General features: G+C 37.5%; 1 protein-coding gene across 2 annotated transcripts; it reads left to right on the forward strand.

Annotated features, from left to right (window-relative positions):
• CPB1 (carboxypeptidase B1) lies at nucleotides 1–26,046 on the forward strand. Of its 2 annotated transcripts, XM_080603925.1 has the most exons (11): nucleotides 1–3,973; nucleotides 4,078–4,153; nucleotides 6,668–6,792; nucleotides 8,519–8,618; nucleotides 10,314–10,415; nucleotides 11,110–11,211; nucleotides 13,412–13,522; nucleotides 13,637–13,727; nucleotides 14,375–14,577; nucleotides 23,828–23,912; nucleotides 25,102–26,046. In XM_080603925.1, exons 1-11 carry the CDS (start codon nucleotides 3,903–3,905, stop codon nucleotides 25,287–25,289), a joined length of 1,254 nt encoding a protein of 417 aa, XP_080460051.1. In that variant the 5' UTR covers nucleotides 1–3,902; the 3' UTR covers nucleotides 25,290–26,046. The 2 variants fall into 2 exon arrangements, with proteins under 2 accessions (XP_080460051.1, XP_080460052.1); XM_080603926.1 differs by lacking the exon at nucleotides 25,102–26,046 and having other exon boundaries at nucleotides 19,479–25,077.
• Nucleotides 26,047–26,245: the final 199 nt, after the last annotated feature.

Consider the following 26,245-nt stretch of genomic DNA (forward strand, 5'->3'; position numbering starts at 1 on the left):
TGCTTCGTTAAACGTCTTTTTTCTGCTTGGCACTAAACAGTTAGATTCTCAGTGCTTGGCTTCAGGGAATTCTGGCACTGCCAATACCTTTATTCACTGCTTATATTTCAGTATGTTTCACACTCTTTTCAAGCACGTAGGAATTCAAATAATATGCACAACATCCTCTAGCTAAGGATATAAAATATTTTCTGAACACTAAGACATTCATTCAGTGGTCATATGATGAAGCTGGAATACATTCATTCTTAATCCTAAACAATGGTAAAAAAAATTCCACAGGAGATACTCTGCAAGAATCCACTGACTCTACAAAACAACAATTACACATTTTGTTTCTCACCTGATGAGTCAATAGCAGAAGTAGAAACACACTCCAAAGTCATGAGACCTACCTCTGTGGTCCCTAGCCTAGATCTCATCACTCTCACTCTTCCTTCTCCCAGTTCCTGTTCACATGTTAAACTGCACCTATAATTGGGGTGAGGGGTAGATACCTACACATAGCTACCAAAACGGTAGGCTATAAGCATGTCCCAGGGCACAAAAGTTGAAAAACCCTTTGATGTATTACAGGATGCAATATTAATAATATATAAATACAAAGAAAATAACAGCAAAGCTTGGAGTAGTGATTCTGCTGATCCCGGCAACTTCAAAGTACTCTCAAAGGTCTTCAGAATATATTCAGTAATGTCACTCTTCAAAACTAATATTAGCCATAACACACATATTACTAAATAATGGTGGTGAGAGGGTCCCCGTAATTCAAACATGTGTGGCTGGTCTGGAGCATATGCTAGGATTTTGCTACATGACTTCAAGACCTAGATGATTCTGTGATTCTGTGAAGACACACATAAACAGGGTTATGATTTGGGCATCGAGAAGTTTCTCACTGATGTTTTGGAAATTAATAAATATCAAACAGTATTAAGAAGGAAAATTTGTCAGTCAGAGATTATAAAAACTGGCAATATTTTGTGACTAAAAGATAGTAGACTTTTTTTTTTTAAATAGGTCAACAAAATATCTTATTCATGATATCTATAAATATTGAGAATTCCTAGAAAAAGAGGTATTATTTAGCCTCAGACTTTTGGACTCAGTTTGACAACAAATGGGATGAAAGGCTTTAATAGGATAAAGGATGCTTCTGAAATGGTAACCCTGATACATATTTTTTCCTTTTATCAGTTTGCACTTAACCTTCATAAGATTTTCAAAGTGGAGTACCAGAGTATTTTTATTCCTAAAACTGAAGAAATCACTTCAAAAATAAATTTCAGGTGAAATATAGCCAGTTGTTAGTATCAAAACTTTCTCACAGCCCACGTCACTAAACACAGTGAATACTCCTTACAAGTGACTGCATCATAGAAGACTTTCATTTTAATCATCAAAGAAGTGAACAACCACAACAAAATTGAGACAGCTGACAGACACTGTAATAGCTCACCCTAAGTATTGGAAAAAATACATGTGCTGAAGGAAATTACTACATGCTTTTCCTTTGGAAATCAGCTGGGTTCATTTCTTTCTTGTTTAAAAAAAAATTTAAATCCTCCTGAAAGTTTTCAAAGATACAGGTAGTACGTCTGTGCCCTAAAGGCCAAGGTTTACTCAGACATTGCCAACTGATGTGTTGTTGGCTTGTAATCACACAATAAAAAGAACAGATGGCTTAACCAAATTTACTTTGCTATTTTATTCATCCTTATGCTGCCTCTTTATCATACTAATATTGAACAGTTATATTATACAGTTGGAAAAAGAAAAAGTGTTTAGAGCTAGTTTATGAGCTAATCTAACACTTAACCATCAATCCTGAGATGTAAAATGAAAAAAATTGAAATAATATTCCAGGTCATTGTTTGGTTGATTCCTTTTTGACCTAGTCTGTGATGGAAACAGAAAAGACTGCCATCAGAAATTATAATACTCAGAAATTCTTGCCAGCTCAGTAGCTGATGGCACTAATGCTGTGTCAGTGACTGGAAAAAGGAAACATATATATATATATATATATATATATCTCCAACTGCATGAAAAAAATATATATCTTAAAAGTAAACTCAGGAATTGAAATCTGGCAGTCTTCTATTTCCAAGATGTTTCTCAGTGTTCAACAGGGAATGATGACATCTGAAATTTGTTTGATTACTTCTTATGATCATTTATTCATCGCAAGATCTGGGCTTGATCATCTTCACATTATTGTTGTTGCAGTGTTCATGGGACCAGACCATTTTATCCAGTTCCATAGATCTCATCAACTTTAAACTGAAACTTCTGAAGACTTTGCAGTATTGTTTTGGCATTCTGTCAGAATAACTCCTGCTGTCATCCTTCTTAGAGACTTGACTAAGTAAGATTATTGCAGGGCAAGAGCCTACAGTGCTACAAATTAGGTCATTAATTGTAAAGTAAGTTCAAACTGTATGATTTGGCAAACACAGCTTTTGAATAAGCAGGTTCAGTAGTTTTGGAATCTCCTTTTAAGAACATATTTATCATGGGTCATATTGTTAAGTATAAACTGCTGCATTTTTGGTACATTGATTTTTAAAGTGTATTTATTGGATATTCTGCATATTAGGCTGCTGCAGCTTTACTGAGCTGACTCCAGAGAATCTTCTTTAAAAAGTGCAGTGTCTGATACCACAGTCATCCTTAAAATGGTCATCAACAATACAACTTTCTGCACTTTGAAACTGTTGCTATATCTTTTATTCTGAGACTAATATATTTCATTTTCACACATTATATGAAATGCATATATGCAGATTCCTGCAAAATAGCAGACATGGTGTCAAAGAACATCTTCAAGATTGTCTGTGTCTGAAACCCTGGAATCTGTCAGGTTCCTTAGGTGTAACAGAACTGAGCTCAAATTTCATTCTTTATGTATTTATATACCAATTCATTTAGGGGCTGCCTTTCAAAAACATCAGTCACCTCAGGTCACAGCACCAGCAGACAATTAATGTAACATTTAATGCCAAGTACAAGTTAATGAAAATTAAGCAGATGCAAGCGCTTAGCATGATACAAATCCACTATTCTCAGATATTTTAAGCACAACATGAAAGGAAAAAATAAAAATGTCTTTGTGTGACAACATTTCATTTTATCTTCTTGGCCTACAGGTAATTCCCACTGTAGAGTTAATTTAAAAGATGTTTACCTCTGATTCTCACATGACTAAATTAGAGAACATGCAAGAATCAGTGAATATATTATGTGGAGTATGTGTACAACTCCACTGTGAATAGAAATTTCTACACCTTCAGTTCTGCAGACATCTGATTTTTTTGGAGAGAGGCAATTGAGCAGTGAACAAATTCAGTACCTTTCCTCTCGGTTGGGAAAAAAAGGATAATTCATACATCCAAACTGTATTTCCTCTTCCTCTGTCAGAGTCAGCCCCAGTCCGTTAGGGAAAAGAGACAGTGCTGTGTGATTAAGATGACTGATCACACTGCAACAACATCTTATAGATGTCTGCCATTACATGAGGTGATAATATAGTATAATATAGTAACGGTTGTAATCCAGCAACCAAATGTTGAACAAAAATAAATAAATAAATAAATCATAAAAATTCCACAAATAACAGAAAAGAACAAAATTAAATTCAGTTTTTCAAATCATAAGTTTATTCAGCTCAAGTAGCGAGATTCCTTAGCACTCTCCCCCCACACCTTTGAGAGTTTCAGCTGTTTTCACAGGTGTGAGTTAAAACAAACATTAAAAATAGTATGCAAATAAAACATAGCCAAAGGAATAATCCGTCAGCTGATCAGTGGGTTGTTCTGGTGTATTTTTGATAAAAAGGAGGACAAAACAAATTATAAAAGCAGTCTAGAAGAACTGAAAATGTGGTTTTTGTCTTTGAAATAATGTGGGCCTTCTTGGTTCTCCTGGGTGCTGCAGCTGTGTCTGCTTATCCGCACAATCTTGCTTTTGATGGGTATGTAAAGACACAGAGTTTATATTTGCAGACCTTCTTCTCCATAAGCAAAAGCCTTTCAATTGACTTACCTTTTTAAAATCCACTTTTCTTTCTCCTTTCAGCCATAAGGTGTTTCGTGTGATTCTACAGAATGAGGGCCAGGTGGAAATCATCAATTCCCTTGCCAGCAAAATGCAGGTAAAGAACTTGGGGAAAGAGCTCTACTGCATGCATAAAGAACGTTTCTTGTTTTCCTCAATTAATGAATATTAAAAAAAAAAAAAAGAAAACACAAAAAAAAAAACACAACATGCTACTGAAATAAAGGCCTAATCCATTCATCTCATTAGGACTGTTTCTTCAGAAGGAACAGACAAGATGGTAAGGCTTAAATACATTCCAATGCCTTCCTAGAAAGTCTGGTTAACCCCGCTTGAACACCAAAGTGCCCACCGGGATTTATTAATTAAATAAGTTAATTTGAAATTATATATTCCTTGTGGGGTTCTTTCAAGAATGTATTAGATTAAACATGGAACTTCCAAGTATAAGAATTTTTAGCACTATAGGCAAAATGTTTTGTTCATGAAAATAATCTAAAAATCCATGGTCCCAACAAATTGAATTTTTCTTTGGCCTCTAGCCTCTCCTGTCATCTTTTCTTCACTGACTTTGCTTTAACGCTTTCTTTCTCTCCAACCACGCTGCAGTTTTTCATACTGACCTTGATGTAGATATATGATGACATAATGACATGAGAAAAAACAATACAGACAGCAAATGTGTTTTCAATATTTCTCTTCAGCTTTGATGTTGTAAAATAGCTGTTGGTGAAAAAGACACCATTATCTGTAGGATGAAAGGATGGTATTTTGAATGCAGTGCAGATGTGGAGAACTATCAGCAGCAGGCTAGTATAGCATGCTGAACCAGTACTCTATAGAAGAACATACTACTGGTAAGTTGCTGCCAGTATTAAGAAAATTAATATACCATGCTTGCTTTCAAGTCTGTAGGATAAAGGGGTTGTTTGTTTTCTTTTAACCAAAGAAAAGATTCCTGAACTACCATTATTGTACAAAGCAATCAGTTAGGACTGATGTAGCAGTATATACTGGAATAGTCATCTCACTTGAAGTTGCATGGTTTCTGAATATGCCCACCAGCCCCAATTTCATTTACTTTTAGGAGATGAAAGGCTGAAAAGGCACTAGGATGGCAAAACTGCTTTGTTTTTGTTGGCTTTTAATAGGTCTCTAATCTAGAGATTTTGAAATAATATCTGAAATAGTGATAGCACTGTCATTTATCCATTCTGAACTAAACAACATCTTCCAAAGGCAGACTCCTCATACCAACTTCAGTGAAATGAGTCTTGAAAATACTTATACAGGCAACAGTCTTTCCCAGCTGATATATGTAAAGTACGTAAACAGACATAGTCTCCCTCTACTATAGTTGGGGGGCCATTTCTGTCTAATGCTTATATACAAATACCTCAAATGGAATGTATACAAAGAATTAAAAAAGTCATAAAGATAACCATAAATTTTGCACAGCATTCAGAAATCCGTATGTGTTCAGATGCTGTAGTAATAGAAAAAGACTGTTCAGGATACTCAGAGCAGACAATGTTCCATATGTTCTAAAATTCCATTCTCCTTTGCATTGGATTCTTTCAAATGAAGTTCAGAATATCCTTATGGATATCAGAGCTACCTTCCATGTGATTTACAATGATACTTGTTTTCTTCTGTTTCAATTTTGAAAAGAAAAACACCTTTATGGCACACTTGAAATAACAGATTACAACTGCCCTAATAAGCCAAAAGTAAGGAATGGTAAGGTACTTAGTATGATCAAAGCATTAAAGAGTATTAAACAAAAGAAGGCAATAACAAATATAAAATGGAGTAAATTATATCCATTATCAGAAAATTCTAGTTGTCTTAAACTGGGATTACCAATTTATTGTAACATTTAGAAGATTTTGCTCTCTGCTTATATTATTTTAATTCTAAGGTAATAACATTTTGTTCAGACACCAAGGAGAGGGTATATTTAAATACCCTTATTCGGATTAGCAACCTTTACTCCAGCAAAGTATACTGTTTAGAGTCAAGCATGTACAAACATGTTAGGTACAAACATATACTCTGTACAAATGTATGCACTTACAACTAGTAACTGCTCAGAGGTGGAGCTCAATATCTGCATAACACTAACACTGCTCTGTTCAGTCTCCGACCGGGGTCTTCTGTGAATTTAGATGCCACATCTACTAGCAATATAAAGATTATCTTTACAATGAAGCCAAGGAGGTGGATTTTATAGGTGTGAGCATCCGAAGTCAGAAAACTACGCACTGATGTTTAGCACTGCAAGATCAGTGCAGTCCCTATTAAGTAATCTAAAAATTAAAAAATGGAATACACCCAAAAATTAAGTTAATACTTGGTATTTGTGAAATTGTCACCACCGTTTCCAGAAATCTGCCATATAAATTGGAGGATCAAATAAAATCTTGTTAATCAAGTTATGTTTAAAACTTAGGTTGATATTTCTGGCAAGCAAGACCAATTCAGTGTAATACAGGAATTAAATTTGTTGTACTAATCACAATCAACATAACTATCACACATACACTTACCTAAAACTCACAGCCACATGTATGTATTTATTAGTTCCCATATTTGTTTGGCCTTCTTTCAGGTTGACTTTTGGCAGCCAGACTATGTCACGCTGGTAAAGCCAAAAATGCAAGTTGATTTCCGAGTTGAAGCTGACAAGGTTTTTGAGGTTGAATATCTTTTGAAGGAAAACAAAGTGGAGTATAGGTAAGTTTGTTCCCACTACTGTATTTTGAATAGGAGGAGATTAAATACTGGGTAAAATGTGTTTAATCTTTTCATTATTGGTCAACTCATCTTCCTGTCACAAACTTCCTGCCTCCTGTGGATGCCTCTACTGCGTTCAGATTTCCTGTGACAGTTCAAACAGACTGTACCTGCTCTGCATTAAAGGGATAAGGTGAAATATTGATAGGGGTAGGAGACCAGAAGCAAGGACTTACTATCAGGCATTTCCCCAAGGTGAAAGCTCACTGCAGTGTGCTGGGGACAAAAAGGGCTTACCATTAAAGACAAAATGCAGCAAAGGTCTAGAAAGAGCCAGAAAGCGCACCAGAAGGGTTTGCATGATACTGTGAGTGAACTGAAGCCAGAAAATGGTGAGTCCCAAGGGCAGTCATGAGAGGCTCCCCACTGAGTTGTCTAAGCTGGAAAACAATAGCTAGAGGGACAAAGAAAACAACAACTGGTGACAAAAAGAAGACAGCTGCCGGTGAAGGGCCTAGGGAGTGAAGAGAACAGGACACAAGTCACATAGCAGATCCATGGCAGTGATTTCTCCAAAGAGAGAGCAATTAAGCTTAAGTATTTCAAAATGTAATACCCAGAAGTATTACCCAAAGGAGGAACTACTATACATAAGCTAGTTTTTCTTATGACATTATTGAACTCCCTCAGGTCCATGTACGAATCTTTTGATTGCAACAAAGGCCATAACGTCTGGAAGGTGTCCCTGACAAACTTCAGTGGAGTGTCCTTGTGACAATCCAAGCAGTTACACTTCTTTTGAAGTGCAGCTGCAGTGCCGTGGCAATGTCAATGTAGTCATTTGCACTGTTTGTTCTGAAGGCTGGTGGTGCCTCACAAACTGGCCTCTTGCTCTTCCATACAAATCACAGATGATCAAGGACATATCCTGAACGAGTAAAACTTTGTAAGAATATTAAAACAAGCATTGGAAACATTAGAAAAGTTCATTTCCTTGATAGCCAAGATTGAGATATTAGCAAAAGGTTCTCAAGACTATGCTTGGTGATGAGATATGCCTTTGTATAAGTCCCAGGGAAAGAGGAACAGGAGAAATTCAGCCAGTGCAGTAGGATACTGCATTTTTCTTACCGTGGTGTGTTGCTACTTTAATAGCCCACCTCACAAGCAGTAAAGTAGTTTGGAGGATGGATCATGCCACCTGCAAGCTGCACCTAAACTTTGGAAGCTTGGTTTGACAAATAATTTAATCAGGCAAACATCTCAGTATTGCTGCAGGATGGTGCTGCAGTCTGTCTTTCAGTGCCAGCAATTCAAGAGTCCTTTTCCTCTCAAGGCAGAGGCAATCTGGTAACATGAGGTCACTCTGAAGGAAAGAGAGCTGATTTCAGATACAGAGCTGGTTTTCTACATTCTGCTGTTTCAGCATTCTTCCTAAATCAAACTGTTGCCACCCTGGAGGTTTGCTGGGATGGCAGTAAGTAGGCAGGTAATAGTTAGGATGAAGCTATTGCTCCACAAACATTGTCAGCAAGGATGAGACAGGAAGTAGGTTGAAACTTGAACCTACTGTTATTTTCAAATGCATAAATCAGGCCCCCATATTTCACTTCACATTCAACATGGCCTTAATTCTGGGCAGATTCTTAAATATCTAACTGGTTCTTGCTTTCCTGCTATTAAAGTGTATGTATCTCTTTCCACTTTTCATGGTGGCTTATTGCAGAGTTCTGATCAACAACCTGAAGACCGCACTGGATGCTCAGTTTGACAGCAAAGCTCGTAGCACCAGTCACAGCTATGAAAAGTACAACACCTGGGAAAAGGTAAAGTCTAGAAGTTCATCAGCTTGGTAACTTGGCCTCTATAGTCAGAATGGCTTCTGATATTCTTCCAGCCTTCTTCCCTTTTCCTCTTCTGTTCCATCCATTAACATGATAACTCCTTCTCCAAACTCTCTCTCTTCTCCTTTGCTCATTACACAGCTAATCTGCACAACCCATCCACATACACATATTTTCTCCACTGCTCCCAGTGCTGTGGGAAACTCTGGCAGAAATCCAATGGCCAGGCTGACATGCTTCACTACCAATTTACTCCCCTTTTCCCTCTTTCTCCCATCTCTTCTGCTAAAAAGTTTTTCAGCAACAACTTGATTCTATCCCCTGACACAACTGGAGATCTTCATCTTCCACCTTAAGCTCTCCCCTGCTCCCTCCTTTCTTCACAGCCACGCTGATTTTTCCTGACACATAGTCTTGACCATGTCATCCCCCACTTTACATATTTGCAGTGGCTCCTTACATCCATTGCATCACAGTTGCAAGTATGCAACCTGCAATTCTCACATTATTCTCACATTATTCTCACATACTTGCATACTCATACAAGTATGCACTTGTATACTTGAGTATACACTCATATGAGTATACACTGCTCACGTGTACACACATACATATGAGTATACACTCATACTCTCATACAAGTATGAGAATATCTCTTTCCTGTCTTTCCTTGAAAAAATCTTTCATTTCTGTGATGATCTTTGGCCTACCTGTTCCATTTTCAAACAATAAAATTTGTGCTTCCTCACCAGGTGATATTTATAGATTTATATAGAACTAAACGTACAGAACTAATTAATTTTCCTCCTCCAGAACTCTCATAAAAATAATTAATTAATTAAATCCTGCTTCTATAAGGCTATCTAAAAATAGCTCCTCTGACTCTGCTAAGGTTATAAAATACCATCATCCATAGTGTCAACCATTATTTCTAATGTTCCCTTGCCAGTCTGTCTAGATCCATCTGCTGTCTCCTGTCTTAGTTTGTGACTCTTTGGGCAGAAAATGCTTTTTTGTATGGATGTGATGACTTTTTTTTTGTGAGCATCTGAAGGCACCTGGTACAAAGGGAATCTGCTCAAATATTAAAATAATAAAGGCTAGTTCTTTTCCTTAAATAATGAATAGATTGAAGGACATTTTCTTTCTTTTATATTTGACTTTGGTGGACTGTTCTCACAAATCCCTGTCCAGTGCTTCAGTCAACAATTCAAGAATGATAATAAATAGAAGAGCCATGAAAGTGAAAAACATGACAACACGTAGAAGATCTAAGGCATTCAATCTACTTAGTATAACAAGAAAAAAACAATTTTCTTTTGTTAAGAGAGTTTAAGGGATGACAAGACCATAATCTCTAAATCCTATGTAGGGTCAGCATTCAAAAGGTTCTGTAATCCACCAGCCAGACTCCAACGACAGGAAGTGCTAGATAAATTCACACCAGAAAATATTAATTCAGGCAGTCATTGCAATAGCATGAGAGGTCTGCAATGAACCACTATCACTGTGGGGGGGGGGGGGGGGGGGGAAAAAAAAAGATGAGATATATAGCTGTAGTATAAGTAGGAATTAATTCTTAGAAATCTATAAACTCTTCTGGCTTGAAATCTATGAATTAGTTGCTCTGGACCTGAGGACAGAGACATCAATAAATTTATTCTCCTTATTAAACAGATAGCTGCTTGGACTGAGGATATTACTGCTCAGAACCCAGACCTTGTTTCTCGCAGTGTAATTGGGGAAACATATGAAGGACGGCCAATGTACCTTCTCAAAGTAAGTGCTCTGATTTCTCTGTGCCAGACTGTTTTCCCCTATTAGCCTCTACAAGACTGTAATGTCTATTAAATCCCCACTGACACTAAGATATGTTAATATACATTTTGCAGGAAATCAAATATATTTTGTGCACTACTTATACTATAAATTTAGCAACACTCCTGTGAGCCACGTGAATGGTCTACCTCTATAATCTCTCCATCTGTCGTTTGCAAATCCATTTGCTCTAACAGGATCTATAAATGTTGGTCTCTCTAGCAACAACAAATTTGTTTGTATCTTCATCAGGTACAATTTTTTGGAATAACTTTTATGAAAAAATAAGATACCATGAAGTAAATAAGGATGAGAGAATTAAGATTACTTGCCCAAAATTGCATAAGCATCTCTTATCCAACCAAACAAGACCACCTACTAGAAACACCACAGGAAATGTAAGTGTAGAATAATCAAATAATTGTGGGAGAGAAGGCTTATCTACATTAATACAAATAAAATCATTATGATTGTATGGTGTTAGCTTGAATATCGCAGTCAGCTACAGTTGAGAATGCTCCATAGATTTTCATTTAATCAAGGAATGCTACATTTATATAAAGTTTCACATTCTTTAGGTCAACATGCTGTCTGACTTATTCTGCATACAAATTATCTCATTTGGAACCTGTTTTGTTTTGATTTTTATCCATAGTTGGGAAAAAGTGGTACAAATAAGAAGGCCATCTTTATGGATTGTGGTTTCCATGCAAGAGAGTGGATCTCCCCTGCTTTCTGCCAGTGGTTTGTGAAAGAAGTCAGTAAGCTTAATGATCTAAATGTGTTTTACAAAATGCAACTATTTTTGTTTTAACTACTTAAATTAGATCTTAATGTCTGGCCCTGTAATCTTTGAGCGGCTTAAGGCTACCTGAGCTTGTGTAAGAGGTACTCACAACTAAAAGGGTTACTTACAGTCTGTAAATTCATCTTTGTACCTGTAGTCAGAGGAAGGTGAGAGACAAGTAAACAAGTCTAGTAACAGTATAGTCATGTAGTCATGTTCTTTACATAGTCATAAATAACAGGGAAAAAGGAAAGTTCAGGGACATGTCAGAAGGCATCCAAATGTGTCAGAACAGCTGCCTTCTCCAGCACCAGGCGCTGTATTCCCTGCAAGCAGTCTTTCTCAGTAGGACAACAGGAATGATGGAAACCTACCCTCGGCTAAGCACAGTCAGAATGCACTGAGGAATGCACTCAAGAGGAGGAAGATTATAGTTGAAGCTCCCTGAACTCCACTTAGAAATAGGGAAATGTGTATATTTCCCTTTGAGCTGTCACTTCAAGTTGCACGGAATGGCTTCTAAAACATTAAAACATATTCAAGAAAGCCTCACAGGTGCAACTGGCTTCACTTCAGGCTGGGACACTTCAGGCCATAAATGAAAAAAATTACCTCATATCTCTTTTCCTTCTCACCATCACCAATATAAAGCAGGTGGGAGTTATCAAACACTGCACAGTCTTCTGTAAAGAGAATAGGTACATTCATCTTTGGGTGGGGAGGGGGAGGCTGAGGAATCAATCATCTTAGCAGAACAACTTACTGATCGAATCCCAAATTTTGTAACAATTTCTGCTTGAAGATTTAAAACCAAACCAAACAAACAGAAGCAGTAGCTGGGATTTGAAAGTCAAAGTACTTGAGTAAGCCATGCTGGCAGAGGCATTGGTGGCAAGTATAATCTCCATCTTCTCAGACGGCCATGCGGTTTTGTGTAAGGAGCAGTGGAAATTGAAAGTGACATGTCAGTGGAGTCAATGGGAATGTTATTTCATTATCTTCCAATAAGGCTGCAGACAGCCTTATGTGCTACCGTTTTTCTCTCAGCAATTCACAACACTACAGCTGTCATTTTTACCGGCTGATCACTTAATTCATGGATGTACCTGACACCAGCAGAGGATCTACACAGTGGATTCAAATGTAGATAGGTAGAAACACTTTAAAAGCACAGTCCTCTGAGAACCATCAGTGGTTCACCTGGGATTGCTTCTAGACATAAAAGTCAAAAACTACAGAAAAAACATGAGCAAGGTAGATTATTATATGTATCTAAAAGAAAAGAGAAGGCAAAAAACAATAGACTAAACAAATAACAACCAAAAAAAAGAAAAGGGAAAAAATAAACTCTAGTGATCTAATATCGCTTTTCCATCCAACTTGTCTGCTTGCTAGTTACAGGAAAATAGATGCCATTCTCCATTGCATTGCTCCTTGTGTTGTCCTTTACATCTGTACAGAGTAAAGGAATCATGGGTGCACCAAGCCTCTTAAGAGCAAATCTCCATGATTACTGGACACTAACTTGACACTGACCTAAATCTGTGAACAAGCATACAAAGTGCTAGGTCATGAGCAATCAGGATACGGAGTTCTTATGTACATTATTCAATGTATGTGACTGGAAAAGTGCAGGGAAAAATCTGCCTCCCTAATAATGCATGTAACTGTGACATTATGACTGGAAATGTGTAAGGATGTTCTCTGAAATATGCTTTATAATTCTTGTTATTTCTGACATTTGTCTATACAACAGATACTGAAAACAGGAAATGATTTAAAAATAAATAATTTAAACTAAAAAACAACCTTCAAGTTGACAAGATGTAGTGAAGATATATGGACCGGCACTCTGTTCTGTCTTTAAACAATAAACTAGTAGATGGTAATCTCTCTCCAGGGATTTATTATCCTGTTCAAAATCAACACTGCTTTAGCATATAACTTATTCACCAAAATAAGATGGCTCTCCAACAGCAGTGTGGTTTGAGTCAGTGTAAATCATCTAGGTATATGTAACATCAGAGCTGCCACTTTACGTGGTGGAGTGACCTGGATGACTTTGCCTACCACGTTAATTCCTGATCTAGACCCAGGCATTTAAATGCATACAGGAGATGTTTTCTTTCCATAAAGACATCATCAATTCTTTCTAACTCTCTCCAACTAGGCAGTTGAGACCTATGGAAAAGATAATGTCATGACCAGACTTCTCAACAACCTGGACTTCTATGTTTTGCCTGTTCTTAATATTGATGGTTACATTTACACTTGGACAAATGTAAGTACATTCTTCTCTCTCTCAAAAACAACAACAACAAAAAAATCTGTCTGGCTAAGCCAATGGTTAAAACTTGTTCTTACTTTTGATCTGCATTTCACCATTCTATTTTAGGACCGTATGTGGAGAAAGACACGCTCTAAAAATTCTGGCAGCTTTTGCATTGGTACTGATCCCAACAGGAATTTTGATGCTGGCTGGTGCAGTAAGTGTCTCCTAACAGTTGCTGCAGCAATCATACAGGAATACAATAGCCAAGATATTTAATTATAGGTTTTCCCCTACATGTTGGTCCATCTCACTTTTGAGTCAAGATCACCAATATAGCACTGTGGAATATCTTGTGTTAAATTTGGGGGCAATTTGGGGAAAAAAACAGTCCTTGGTTACTAGTGTCATCAGTATGGCTACTTCTATGAACAGAAGAGTTCAGAACAGAAGCAAGAATAGTTTTATTTTGATTGGTTTCACTCAGTGGAGAGGGGTGCCTTTTGAGTGGTTCTCACCTCACTGGCTCCTGGAAGCATCTTAGAGCTGAGGGAGATATGCAAGGAAAAGATTAAGTACTGAAGCAAATGATACACTAAATCATTTAGATAAGATAGGGCTTTGCATCAATACTCATGTCTTTTCTGATATACACACAGTAGATACTACAGGGCATATTTACTTAATGCTGTGTCATGTTGCCCAGTGTCTTAACTATGCAAGAAGAAATTCTTTCTTCTGTTATGTGTGTAGGATTGATATGTCAGTAGGATTTCCAAGTCATATTTACAAAAGTGTAGTAGAATCACTTTCCTAACAACCAACTTTTTGTTAAATATTCATTAAATTTACTGTTCTTCCCAGGTATGGGGGCCTCAGGAAGACCCTGCGATTCCACTTACTGTGGCTCTGCACCTGAGTCTGAAAAGGAGACCAAGGCTTTGGCTGATTTTATTCGTGAACATCTTTCTACAATCAAGGCATATCTGACTATTCACTCCTATTCCCAGCTGCTACTGTTTCCTTATTCATATACTTACAAATACCCAGAGAATTATGAGGAACTGGTAAGTAGAAGCTCTTTGTCATTTTGATATAATGAAAAGAATAAGAAAAAATCACTTGCTGTTTAGGTCTGTGTGACTTCAGGCAGTTGGCTGCTCTTGGCTTGGACTGGTGTACACTTTGTTGGGTTAGAAACTGGCTGGGTAGCCGGGCCCAAAGAGTTGTGTTGAATGGAGTTAAATCCAGTTGGAGGCCAGTCACTAGTGGAGTCCCCCAGGGAAGGCTCAGTACTAGGGCCAGTCCTCTTTAATATCTTTATCGATGATCTGGATGAGGGGATCGAGTGCACCCTCAGCAAGTTTGCAGACAATACCAAGTTAGATGCGTGTGTCGATCTGCTCAAGCGTAGGAAGGCTCTGCAGGAGGATCTGGATAGGCTGGACCAATGGGCTGAGGTCAACTGTATGAAGTTCAACAAGGCCAAGTGCCGGGTCCTGCACCTGGGGCACAACAACCCCAAGCAGAGCTACAGGCTGGGTGATGAGTGGTTAGAAAGCTGCCTGGCAGAGAAGGACCTGGGAGTACTGGTTGATAGTCAGCTGAAGATGAGCCAGCAGTGTGCACAGGTGGCCAAGAAGGCCAACAGCATCCTGGCTTGCATAAGAAACAGTGTGGCCAGCAGGGCTAGGGAAGGGATTGTCCCCCTGTACTCGGCTCTGGTGAGGCCACACCTTGAGTACCGTGTTCAGTTTTGGACCCCTTGCTACAAGAAGGATATCAAAGTGCTTGAGCGAGTCCAGAGAAGGGCAACGAAGCTGGTGAGGAGTCTGGAGAACAAGTCTTACGAGGAGCAGCCGAGGGAGCTGGGATTGTTCAGCCTGGAGAAGAGGAGGCTCACAGGGGCGACCTTATCACACTCCACAGGTACCTTAAAGGAGGCTGTAGTGAGGTGGGGGTTGGTCTATTCTCCCATATGCCTGGTGACAGGACAAGGGGGAATGGGCTAAAGTTGCGCCAGGGGAGGTTTAGGTTGGATATTAGGAAGAACTTCTTTACTGAAAGGGTTGTTAGGCATTGGAATGGGCTGCCCACGGAAGTGGTTGAGTCACCATCCCTGGAGGTCTTTAAAAGACGTTTAGATGTTGAGCTTAGTGATATGGTTTCGTGGAGGACTTGTTAGTGTTAGGTCAGAGGTTGGACTCGGTGATCTTGGAGGTCTCTTCCAACCTAGATGATTGTGTGATTCTGTGATTCTATGTATTACCAGTTTTTGAGAATACTTCAGTCCTTCACAGCAAGAACAAGAGAAACCATGATGGCTTCCACATAGTTCAAGCATGGGATAAACTCGAGCCTTACTTAATTTCCACATAAATTCCGATGAATTTGCCTCAAGGTCAGGGTTGACTTCCAGCCATGCTGTACAGAAATTCACAATGTCATGCAGCACTGCTTCATTCTGATGCAAGAGGTTGCTGTGTATGTTGTTGCAGAACATCACACAGAAACATTATGCTCTGTAAGTAAAGCCAACAGCTTGCTCGATTGTGCTAACTACACAGACATGATTGAATTGGTAGCAGCAGCAGCAAATAAGGAGCTCTTCCTAACACTTCCTACTAAACCCTAGTTCTCACTGAAGAACTAGGTGAAACTCCTAGTAAAGAGAATGATATAGCTTGGGAAAAATGAGGCAGTTTTTGTCAAAATTGTAATTAAAAACAGTTACACACAAAACAGGTGAAAAAAAAAAATCAGTTCTGAAGCCTTTCTAAACAGGCCTCAACTCAAACACACTTTTTATGTGGGAGAAGAGAGGATCAATATCGTGTTTTAAATTACAACAACTCTTTTATCTATCCAAGATTAAGGACACACCCTAACACCATTTAAATGAGATAAAACAGTCTGGAGTATAATCTAGGAAAAAAAAAAGCAAAAAAAAAAAAAAAAGAGGGAGGTTAAAAATATTAAATCCGTATAAAAGTTGTAAACATTTTATAAGGCCAAGAATCAACAATTAGGAATAATAAAATTACTTCAGTTCTTTGGCATAATAGCAGCTAGGAGCTGTTGGCAGGGAAAGCAGCATAGCAAAACAAAACAAACAAATCTTGATTCCCCCTCTTTTCGGGATGCTGCCAACAGTCCAAGGCAACAACATTAAGTGTGCCGGTCTGCTGTGGAGGCTTGACAGATTTATGAGTGCTCCCAAGTAGATGTCATAATTCCAAAGCACAAATGAAAGCTGGGGCCAACAGTGAAGTTTCTTGTTGCATTTTTTACAGCCTAAAAAGAGAGGATGAAATCTAGATGAAAATTTTGCCTCCTCAATTTATTTTGCAGAAGGTTTTAATTGTAATTATTCCAGGGAACTATAGTAACTTCTTGTCTTCAGTTTTTACAAAAGCTTCACATTTCACACGTTGCAGTTCAGTCTCAAGTAATAAACAACATAAAACCCTTGAGCTGCTTCATTGTCAAGATCACAAAGTTCCCATGTGTTAAAAAATTGTATGACATTCTGCCCAACTTTTTGAATCAAGAGCAAATGTGATGAAACATAACTAAAAGCACAGCATGTTTCTCACAGTATTAAATCCAAAAAGTTTACATCAACAGCCCAGTATTAAAAAAATATAGTAAATCCTATCCATTAAAACAATCCTTAACAATAAGAGCTTACATGATTTTTCTACATTTTCACATTCTTTTATCAAATTATAATTTTGTATTATCAATGTTCTATTCCAATATATGATTTAACGAATCACCCTATCGTTCTGCAGTTTTTAATCAGTAACAATTCTCTTCCTGCCATAGAGAATGAGTCTACTATTACTATTCAGCATAAAAAGTAAATACTTCAAGAATGCAAACTGTATATTTCTCTTCAACCATTTGATTTCATTTCATAAGTTAGTCTTTTCAATGTCACTTTATCTTATATTTTATATTGAGCCCAATGATCCCAGGGGGCATTCCATTATTTTCCTTTACAAAGCAATCACGAACTTCACCATCATGACAAGGTGACCCAATGAGTGGTTTTCATGTCTTAATTACAGGAAAACATTTATTTTACTGGTGATACCAACAAAAAGACAGTGAGGTCCCAGAGAGGTTCAGCTTCTGTAGTATTTGACTTTAAAAAGATTTTTTCTTGCCAAAAGCCCTTCTTTTGGAGAATAAGATCAGAGTATCATCCAATCAAGCTTGCCTATAGTTGGGGTTATTAAACAAAACGATCCCATTTCACTCCAACACCAGTGAATTAAACAGAAATGCTGACTTCCACAAGCTCTGGGTCAGGTTCAAAAGTGCAGGTTTTCAGGCTACTTCAAATAACTAAAGCACATTAATCTGAGTTGTGACTAAAGAAATTTAAGAATTTTCAATCAACAATTGTATTTGCTTAAAATGATACACCTACAAAGAGAGACATTATGTGGCATGCCAATCATTATTTCATGTCTAAATTTACTGTATAGATTTGGAATTTAGGGAAATCTAAAAAATTAGATTCTCAACCTTTCACATAAATTGTTTAGGCAAATAAGAGGACCATAAATCAATTTTCAAATGAAGAAGCAAAAATTATAGTGCCATTATCTTATCTTAAACGTTATTTTTACTCTGACAGATCTAATAAATTATAGGAAATATAACTACAATTTCTTATCTCTTTCAGTGAGCAGCTTGACATGGTTAAACAAAATTTCATGTCTGCTTATCATTAATAACATTTTGTTCCATTGTATTTAATTAAAAGTCGCATAATACACTGGGCTTTGTGCTGCATTCCAATGTCTGAGATACAAAACGGCACAAAAATTGAGTAATTTGAGATTGAAAACACTAAGCCTACAGAAGAGAAAGATCTAGAGAAGGCTTATACCTTCCTTTCATGCAAGAGTATTGAGCAGCGTCCGATATCCTTGGGGCTTAAAAGACTTCGTCTGCTCACTGCCTCAAGAAACCACCAGAAGGCATAAAACTATTCTGGTTTTGGTTTCTCAGGTAGAAAAGGGCACTCTGTGAGTCCCAGACACCCTTTATGCTCCATTCTTCATTGCTATAGCTAATCAGAACAACCTCTAATTTATTGCAACTTGCTTTGAGTGGAGGATTAGGACTATCCCTCAACCACCCCCAGTACTAGGCTGTAAAACAGATGATGAAAGTCACATATGTCTCTTGCTTCCCAAGCCTTTACATCCTTCTGCTCAGAGGCAAGAGGAGCTCTGACAACCTCAACCCCACAGTACAAAAGAATTTTCCCCCAATTCTTCTCCCTGTATTCAGGGTTGAGTGGTTTTGTTTGTTTGTGTTTTTCCCTCCTGAGATGCTACACAGAATTTTCACTGCTATCCAAACAATATTTGAACAAATACAAACACCCAAGACAGGAAAATCTAGGTCAGAAATTTCTCAGAAGTTACACAATATTCCTGTGATGACTCCTTGAAAGAAACATATACTTTGTTTTGGTGGATCACATTTTGCTTGCTTCATAATCCTCACTTGACTCATTCTTTACTATACCCCAGAGAGCTACCCTGCACACAGAATACATGCTTGAATCCATCTCCTGCTGAGAACAGAAGCATTAGCTCTTCACAAATAAAAATGTGCTTGGCAAGGCCAACATCTCTCTCCACCCCAAAAAGATTCTTTTTATCTTGATTTTGCTATTCACATATTTGTCCTTTTGCAATAAAAAACTGTGCATTTAATCACACTTTTCATAAAAGTTCAGCCCATATATTTTAATCAGTCCAGATTTTGGCCATGGTTACCTATAAGGTCACCTTATAGGAAATAATAAATAATGAATAATGCTTTCCTCATTTTCAGCAAAAACAAATCTAGCTTTATCAGTTCTTGTTTGTATTTGCATTGGCTCTGAACTATGAATTAATAGAGCAGAGGAATGTCCATCATGCTCTCTTTTCCTTTCCAGGTTCAATTCTATTTCATAGCTGAACAACAAACTCGGGGCCAAATACATGCCTGCAGCCAGCTCATACGCCGTTAGATTAGTGTATTTGTATTATTACTGTTTGGCAGGCTACACACTATTATATTAATTCACAAATGAATATAATTTTCTAGACATGGAATTTCCACATTTGTTGTTAAGATCAATGAAATGAGTCTTCCATGTGGGGTTGGTCTACCATTTCGTTTCCTCTTAAGCCCTTAAAATAGGACATAGTAGAAGGTGGAGATATGCCTAGAGTCTATCCAGCCTGCAAGAAGAGTGAATTTCAAATACATTGCATGACTTTGTAAATATTAGTCTGATTATTTAACCTGATGGCTAGGAGCAGTCTTTTAATTCCTGATTTAATTCCTAAATGTTTAAGATACATGAATACCTGTAGTAAGGAATTTTTGAACATCAAAAATCCTATCATCTGAGGGATTCAGACATACCAATTTTTGAGTTGTAAATCTCCTGTTGTTCTATCTGTGCTGTTTCAAACTCCTGTGATTATACTACTTGTTACAAGTAAATATTCAGTAAAGAAACTGGGAAGCACAGAAAATGGAAGCAGGCAGAAAAGCAAAATTTGGAAGCTTTTTCACTGAGCTTGCCACAACAGAACTACTTGGTACTGACTATTGTGAAAATGATGTTTTTAGTAGCAGCTTCTTCCAGATGAAGCTGATTTGTGAACCTGGCTCCAAGACAAGACTCCTACAGTTGTAGGGCAGGTTCACCTTAACACAGTCACACTGGAAACCCTCTCGCCAGGGATCGATTTCTTACTTAGTCTAAGACTGCCTTAGAGGAACTAGCTTGCAAAGAAAAAAGAAGCGCTATACTGAAGACCTCCACTTGGCTGGATTTCCTAGGCTCTTAGGGGAGATGCTAAACTATGAGCAACAACAGAATAGTGAAATAAATTACACATCAATCACAGACTCTTGAGGGGAGTCTGTTTTTACTGGCAAAACAAGAAGCCTCGCAAGTTTTAGCTTCACTTGGCTGAAGTTAACTTTGCAAATACCACCTTTTCAGCCTCTCATTACAAAGGAAATTAAGGGAAGCTTAAGTAGCACACAAGACAGAAGTGAAGGGAAAATGCAGTTTTCAGCCTCAGGCAAATCAATTTGCAGTCCAGTGAGAGAAGAGAGCAAGAGGTCCAGACAATCAGTGAACAGGCGTTTCCAGATCACCACCAGATTATGATGGCAAAGGGAATTGTCTTCATGCAGCAGCTGCACAGTCAACATCTCTGAGGTGTTTCTAAATAGTCAGTTTGCTGGCAAGTCTGTCCTGAAGAGTAAAATAAGGGAGCTGCTCCTCCAGAAAATTACCTATTAACAGGCAGAAGATGCTGAGCCTGATAAATTACATTGCTAGTTCAAAAGAGAACTGAGAGAGAGACCAAAAAGCAACATCTTTCATGAAGTGCTAATAACTGAAAAAATGGGTTTAAAGGTTGTGAATCAAGTAAGAGAATGGCAACTAAGAACACTAATCTGCTATCTCACTGGCCCGTGTACTTGGTACGCAAAATTAAGCCAAATGTTCGTAGCTGCAGTGTAAACACAGATGGATGGGCAGTTCAGGGAATCCTACCTCTGCTGAGGTGACCTGCCTGCTGAGTTCAGCTGCAAGTCAGAGGCTGAAAAGCCCTTTCTGCTTGCAGCTACAAAGTATCAATCTGGAGTTATTTGGAGGACTTCTGGGCACCAGTTGTTTCTCGGCTACTATAACTCTGAGTAGAATTTTCCTTGCAACAGAGAGATTCTTGACAGTCAAAAACAAATAAACAAACCACAACAATTGAGTTAAGCCAGTTATGCAAAGAAATCTTGAAAATCAGTCAACAGTAAAGAGTATTCTCAAAGGTCAAAAAGACAGCCATGCCTCTCTTTGTAGCTGTGTTCCAAACAACACACCAGCATGAAATGTTGCCCATTATTTATATAGCTCTGTATAAATCTCTGAGTTAGTTCCTCTTTACAGATGGTTTTGAATACTTTTTTCTTTTTTTATTTTTTTTCCCTCTTATTTTATATTTAGACCCATGAGAATCTACTTCATTTTTATTATTCCTGTTTTTTATATCACGAGAAAGAGGTGACTTTAGTTCCTATAAACTTCAATTTTGTTTTGACCTTCAGATTTTGGACTATAAATCTATTAGGACAGCAATTGGGACAGAGTAACTTAACAAAGAAAAAAAAAATCAGATATCAAAACTTCTGACAAAGATTCATTTCATGTTGAAGTCATAAATGCTCAGTCATGTTCTTCAGTTAATGAAGAGGGTCATTTAAAATACCACCTTGATCTCCAACCTGGGGAATTTAAGGAAGTTGTTTATCTGGATTCCAGTCTCCATACAGCTGGAAATCTCAACTGCTCATTCTACAAATCTCTCTTTTTACAACTTCCTGGCTAATAATAAAATATCCCTCAGGTAAAAAGATTTCCTGACATACTTTTTGCATATCTGTTCTGGTATGACTTGAAGTAGTCATTTGACAGAGTGAAAGGTATGCCCCACTCTTTCCTTACAGCAGCTTTGCTCTTTTGTTACCCCTATGATGCAATTTTCTAAAGAGGGAGCAAATATTAATTACCATCAGGTCCATACATAGGATAAAATTATCTTTCCAAATTTTGTTTTCACTTTTTTTTTTTCTTTTTTTCTTTTTTGGAAAGAATAAGAATCAGCTTACATTTACTATTACATCAGTTTACTATTGGCAAATTTAACTCAATCTCAGCTGCTGATTAAATGTACATATTATAAAAATAAAAAAGAAGCCTGAAAAAAATGATATCACTAGAAAATACTACTCTCCAACCTCTATGATTTCCTCAACAAGTGTTAAAATAATTACGAATTAAAAGAGTCAGTTTGAGGGGACTTTAAAACAAAACAATACAAAATCATACAAACAACAACAACAAAACCACACTGGAGAGAGCTCAACTACCCCCGTTGCTATGAATCCCAGACTATGAAATGCAAAGCAACATTATTTCTACAATAGGTTGTGTTTTGATAACAGAGGCCAGAAACAAAACCCCACATTCAGGTACAGCCGGTTTTATAGATGGAAGGACAAGCTTCAAATACTCTTTGGCCTGCCTTGCTTAAGTATTCTTTATGTGATAAAATGACCACGGATTTCTACAGTAAACTCCCACAATTCTGGGATGTTCAAAATCCAGCACCTGGGAGTGGAGAAACACTTGCAACCCTGTGCTAGACTAGGCAGCCAGTAGTAAAGCAAACACATTTTGATGCTGTTTTGTAGAAGCTAAGACAGGTCTCTCACTAAACTAAGATTTTTCTAAACACATTGTCCAACATGCCTTTTTGATTAATTGACAGGAACACTTGAAGCATAAGGATGAACAGAGAATATTATACGATCTCTCTTCCACTGGGAAGTAAGCCAGAGTATAACCTACAGAGAAAGAAAGGGCTTGAGGAAATTCCTGGAATAGTAAGCTGTTCAGCTGTAAGCTATAAAGAAAGATATGGCAACCCATCGCTTATTCTTATACTGCACATCTGTTTGCAAAAATCACTCATATTTATCATCTGCTAGTAATACTTTTCATGTTTTATTACCAACATGCTGTATAATGAAGAACTGGAAAAGCCACACGTTCCAAAGAAAAGTCTGTAATTTTCCTTAATGCAAATATACAAAGCTTCATAGTACTATTGATGGGCCTGATCCAACCCTCACTGAAATCAGTAGGAGTTGAATGAATCCCTCTGTGCACAGGAAATGAATTGTAATTAATGAGACTACATATGGTTCCAAGGTAATTTATGCCTTTTCTGGCTGTTAATATTTATAAGACCTTAATCTGCTTCCACTTCCAGGAGTGTTCAGCTTCACTGACTAAACTGGCTCTACTCTGAATTTATAGCTCCATGAACAGAAGGAAAGGAAAGGTTATTGTGCGTTCACAATTTATTGTGCAAAGTTATTTAGTTTTAATGTCATACAAGTTTCTTTTCAGTGTAGAAGATACTGTTAGCAGTTGTCCCCTTACCTAGCCAATCTATACAGCAGGCTATACACCAAGGGAGCTATACACAAACCGGACTATACTCCAGACTACACACCATTAGAGCTTGAAGAACAAGCTCATTACTGACAAGCTGTGCATTGGCAGCTACTGACAACTAATAATTTTCAAAGGTACACAACAGTTTACAAATAAAAACTTCCCAAGCACTGCTTTTCAGCTTATTTAACAGCGCATTTACATAGATTCACTCAAAAAGCTTCTAAAAATCTGCATTTATACTTCTTCCCCTACAGAATTCCATTGCTAGTGCTGCAGCCAAACAGCTGGCCACTTTGTACAATACCAAATATACGTACGGCCCAGGAGCTACGACAATCTGTGAGTACTGGCCTAAACTTACCAACTATACTAAGTGCTAGTCAGACTCTGAAATGCAGTTTTTTAGCGACTTTTGTTCCTCTTGATAAGCACTCAGCTTCCTTCTTCACAAGCATATTCCCAGAGGTATATATGCAATCTCTCATGTCTAAAATAGGGAATGATATATGCCCTAAGAATCCCAGGGAGTATGCGGCTCCAGGAAGGTAAACGGATGTGGTAAAGTGTTCAGGAATTCATGTGCATAGCATGAATTCCCAAAATCTGCCCAGTTTAGATTTAAATATAAAATCTGACCCTGAATTTTTCTATATTTCCAGCATCTCTAAGTCAAAGTGAAAAATGATTTGAATGCTAAAGAATAGTTCAACCACTCTACCAGCACCATTAATTATTTCTTTGACTTTGTGTTATGGTCTGAGAAATGTACCAGTTGTAATTCCATTCTTTTACACTCCTTGTGAACTCAGCTGTCAGGGTATAGCCTTTGCTGTGTCAGAAGTTGGTCTGAGGCCAGTTCTAGATTTCTAGGACTTTTATACCTCAATATTTAAGAGCTCTTAATTGCCTTAAGTACAGAAACTGACCTCTTCCTAATCTTACCTTTCTGAAATAACGTTAAAAACCTTTGAAAAATAACCCCCCTTTAAAAAAAAAAAAAAAAAAAGATTTATGGACATTTTTTCCTTTAAATCTATTTTGGTGATGCTTAGCAATTTTGGAAGCTCCTTCCTTAGGAAAAGAGACTACTTTCACTGTACCAAAGCACTGGAATGCGAATGTACTATTCATCCAGAAGAAAAGGATCCAGCTGATACTCCAGATCTGTGGATCTTTCAGATCTGTACGAATCTCAAAAGCAATTTCTCTTTTGCAAAAACTATTTTTTTCTGCTATCAAATCTTTCTAAACAGCCCCATAAAAGCATGCCATCCTCCTGCTCCCTAGCCACTCCTCCCATGGCATGTCCACCGTATTGATAAGGAGGGAACAGGATAGGTGGTTTACATTTCCATGTACACATCAGCTGAAATGGAGCTCACAAATGGCCTAAATCAAAGAAGTCTTGCCATGAGAAAGAGAAATTAATCAATTCACTAAATATACTTATCACTTTATTCTATATTTCTAGTTTTGTGACTTGACATTTCCACTTTTTCAGTTATGTTTTATTTATTTTTTTTATCAGATCCTGCTGCAGGGGGCTCTGACGACTGGGCTTATGATCAAGGCATCAAGTACTCTTTCACTTTTGAGCTCCGAGACACTGGCTATTACGGGTTTCTTCTCCCTGAATCTCAGATAAAGCCAACCTGTGAGGAGACTTTGCTTGCTGTTAAATACATTGCCAATTATGTCCTTGATCACTTGTATTAGAATGAAGTTCTAAAAAATATTAAAGAAGGATTTATTCAAAGACATCTTCCTCTTCATTCTTCAATAGGTTTTTATTTTTGTTTTACTTATTGCTCCGAGTAGTATCCTTACTCCATCATAGGTCAATAAAAAACTGTGAGATAAATTACATATGTTACTAAGGCAACTGCTATAATTAGAGAGGGGGGATGGAAGATAATCCTTGCTGGTAAAGCATGCATGCCCGAATACTTGACTGATCTTTTGAGATCCACATCATTAAGTACAAGTTTTCAATTACTTCTCCCTACCAACCTTGTCTCCATATTTATTTATTTTTTATTTGGAATTACCTGGCTATATTTCATTGCTAACCACTAATAAAATGCTAACAACACAGTGTTTGGAGAATTTCTCTAGTGACTGGATTAAATGCATAAATAAGACAATCCTGTATATCTTGACTGTTAAAACACATTTTTAAAGGAATGGCACTCTCAGGCAATGAAATTGGATGTTGACTTCACTGGAATTGCACAGAGCAAAGAATGTATACTAATTCTCTCACAAAATAGGATTGTGAAGACCGGCAGGCTATTAATGTCTGACCTCCAAGGACTGTGGCAGCTCCTGATTTCCTCCCATCACTAATAGGTGGGATTTCTCACTCAGGTTCCTATAATTTCTTCTGGTAAATGTAGCACATCCTTCTGTCTTTAATATCATGACTTCCATGTCTTTCACCACGTCTTCTGTTCTCCCTTGTCTCTGACACTCCCTCCCCTCAAGCCCTCCCCAGCTTTCTCCCTTTTATTGTGTTCAGTATAGTAAACTTCCGAACTGAAGTTTAATATTTTAAACTCATGACAGACAAACCATCTAAAAAGTATGAAAATACAAGGAACAGGACCCTGAAACATTCTTTCTTCCTGAGCTGATATCGAAATAATTTTAAGCTTATTAACCTAAAACTTGCT

The sequence above is a fragment of the Anser brachyrhynchus genome (genome assembly GCF_964034855.1).
Source record: "Anser brachyrhynchus genome assembly, chromosome: 9".
In the NCBI taxonomy this organism is placed as follows: Eukaryota; Metazoa; Chordata; class Aves; order Anseriformes; family Anatidae; genus Anser; species Anser brachyrhynchus.

Excerpts from the sequence above, each read along its gene's own strand:
- CPB1 (XM_080603925.1), top strand. The coding sequence starts at position 3,903 with ATGTGGGCCTTCTTGGTTCTCCTGGGTGCTGCAGCTGTGTCTGCTTAT. Across the intron at positions 11,212-13,411 it reads GCCAGTGGTTTGTGAAAGAA|GCAGTTGAGACCTATGGAAA; the intron begins GTCAGTAAGCTT and ends CTCTCCAACTAG. Across the intron at positions 13,728-14,374 it reads TTTTGATGCTGGCTGGTGCA|GTATGGGGGCCTCAGGAAGA; the intron begins GTAAGTGTCTCC and ends TGTTCTTCCCAG.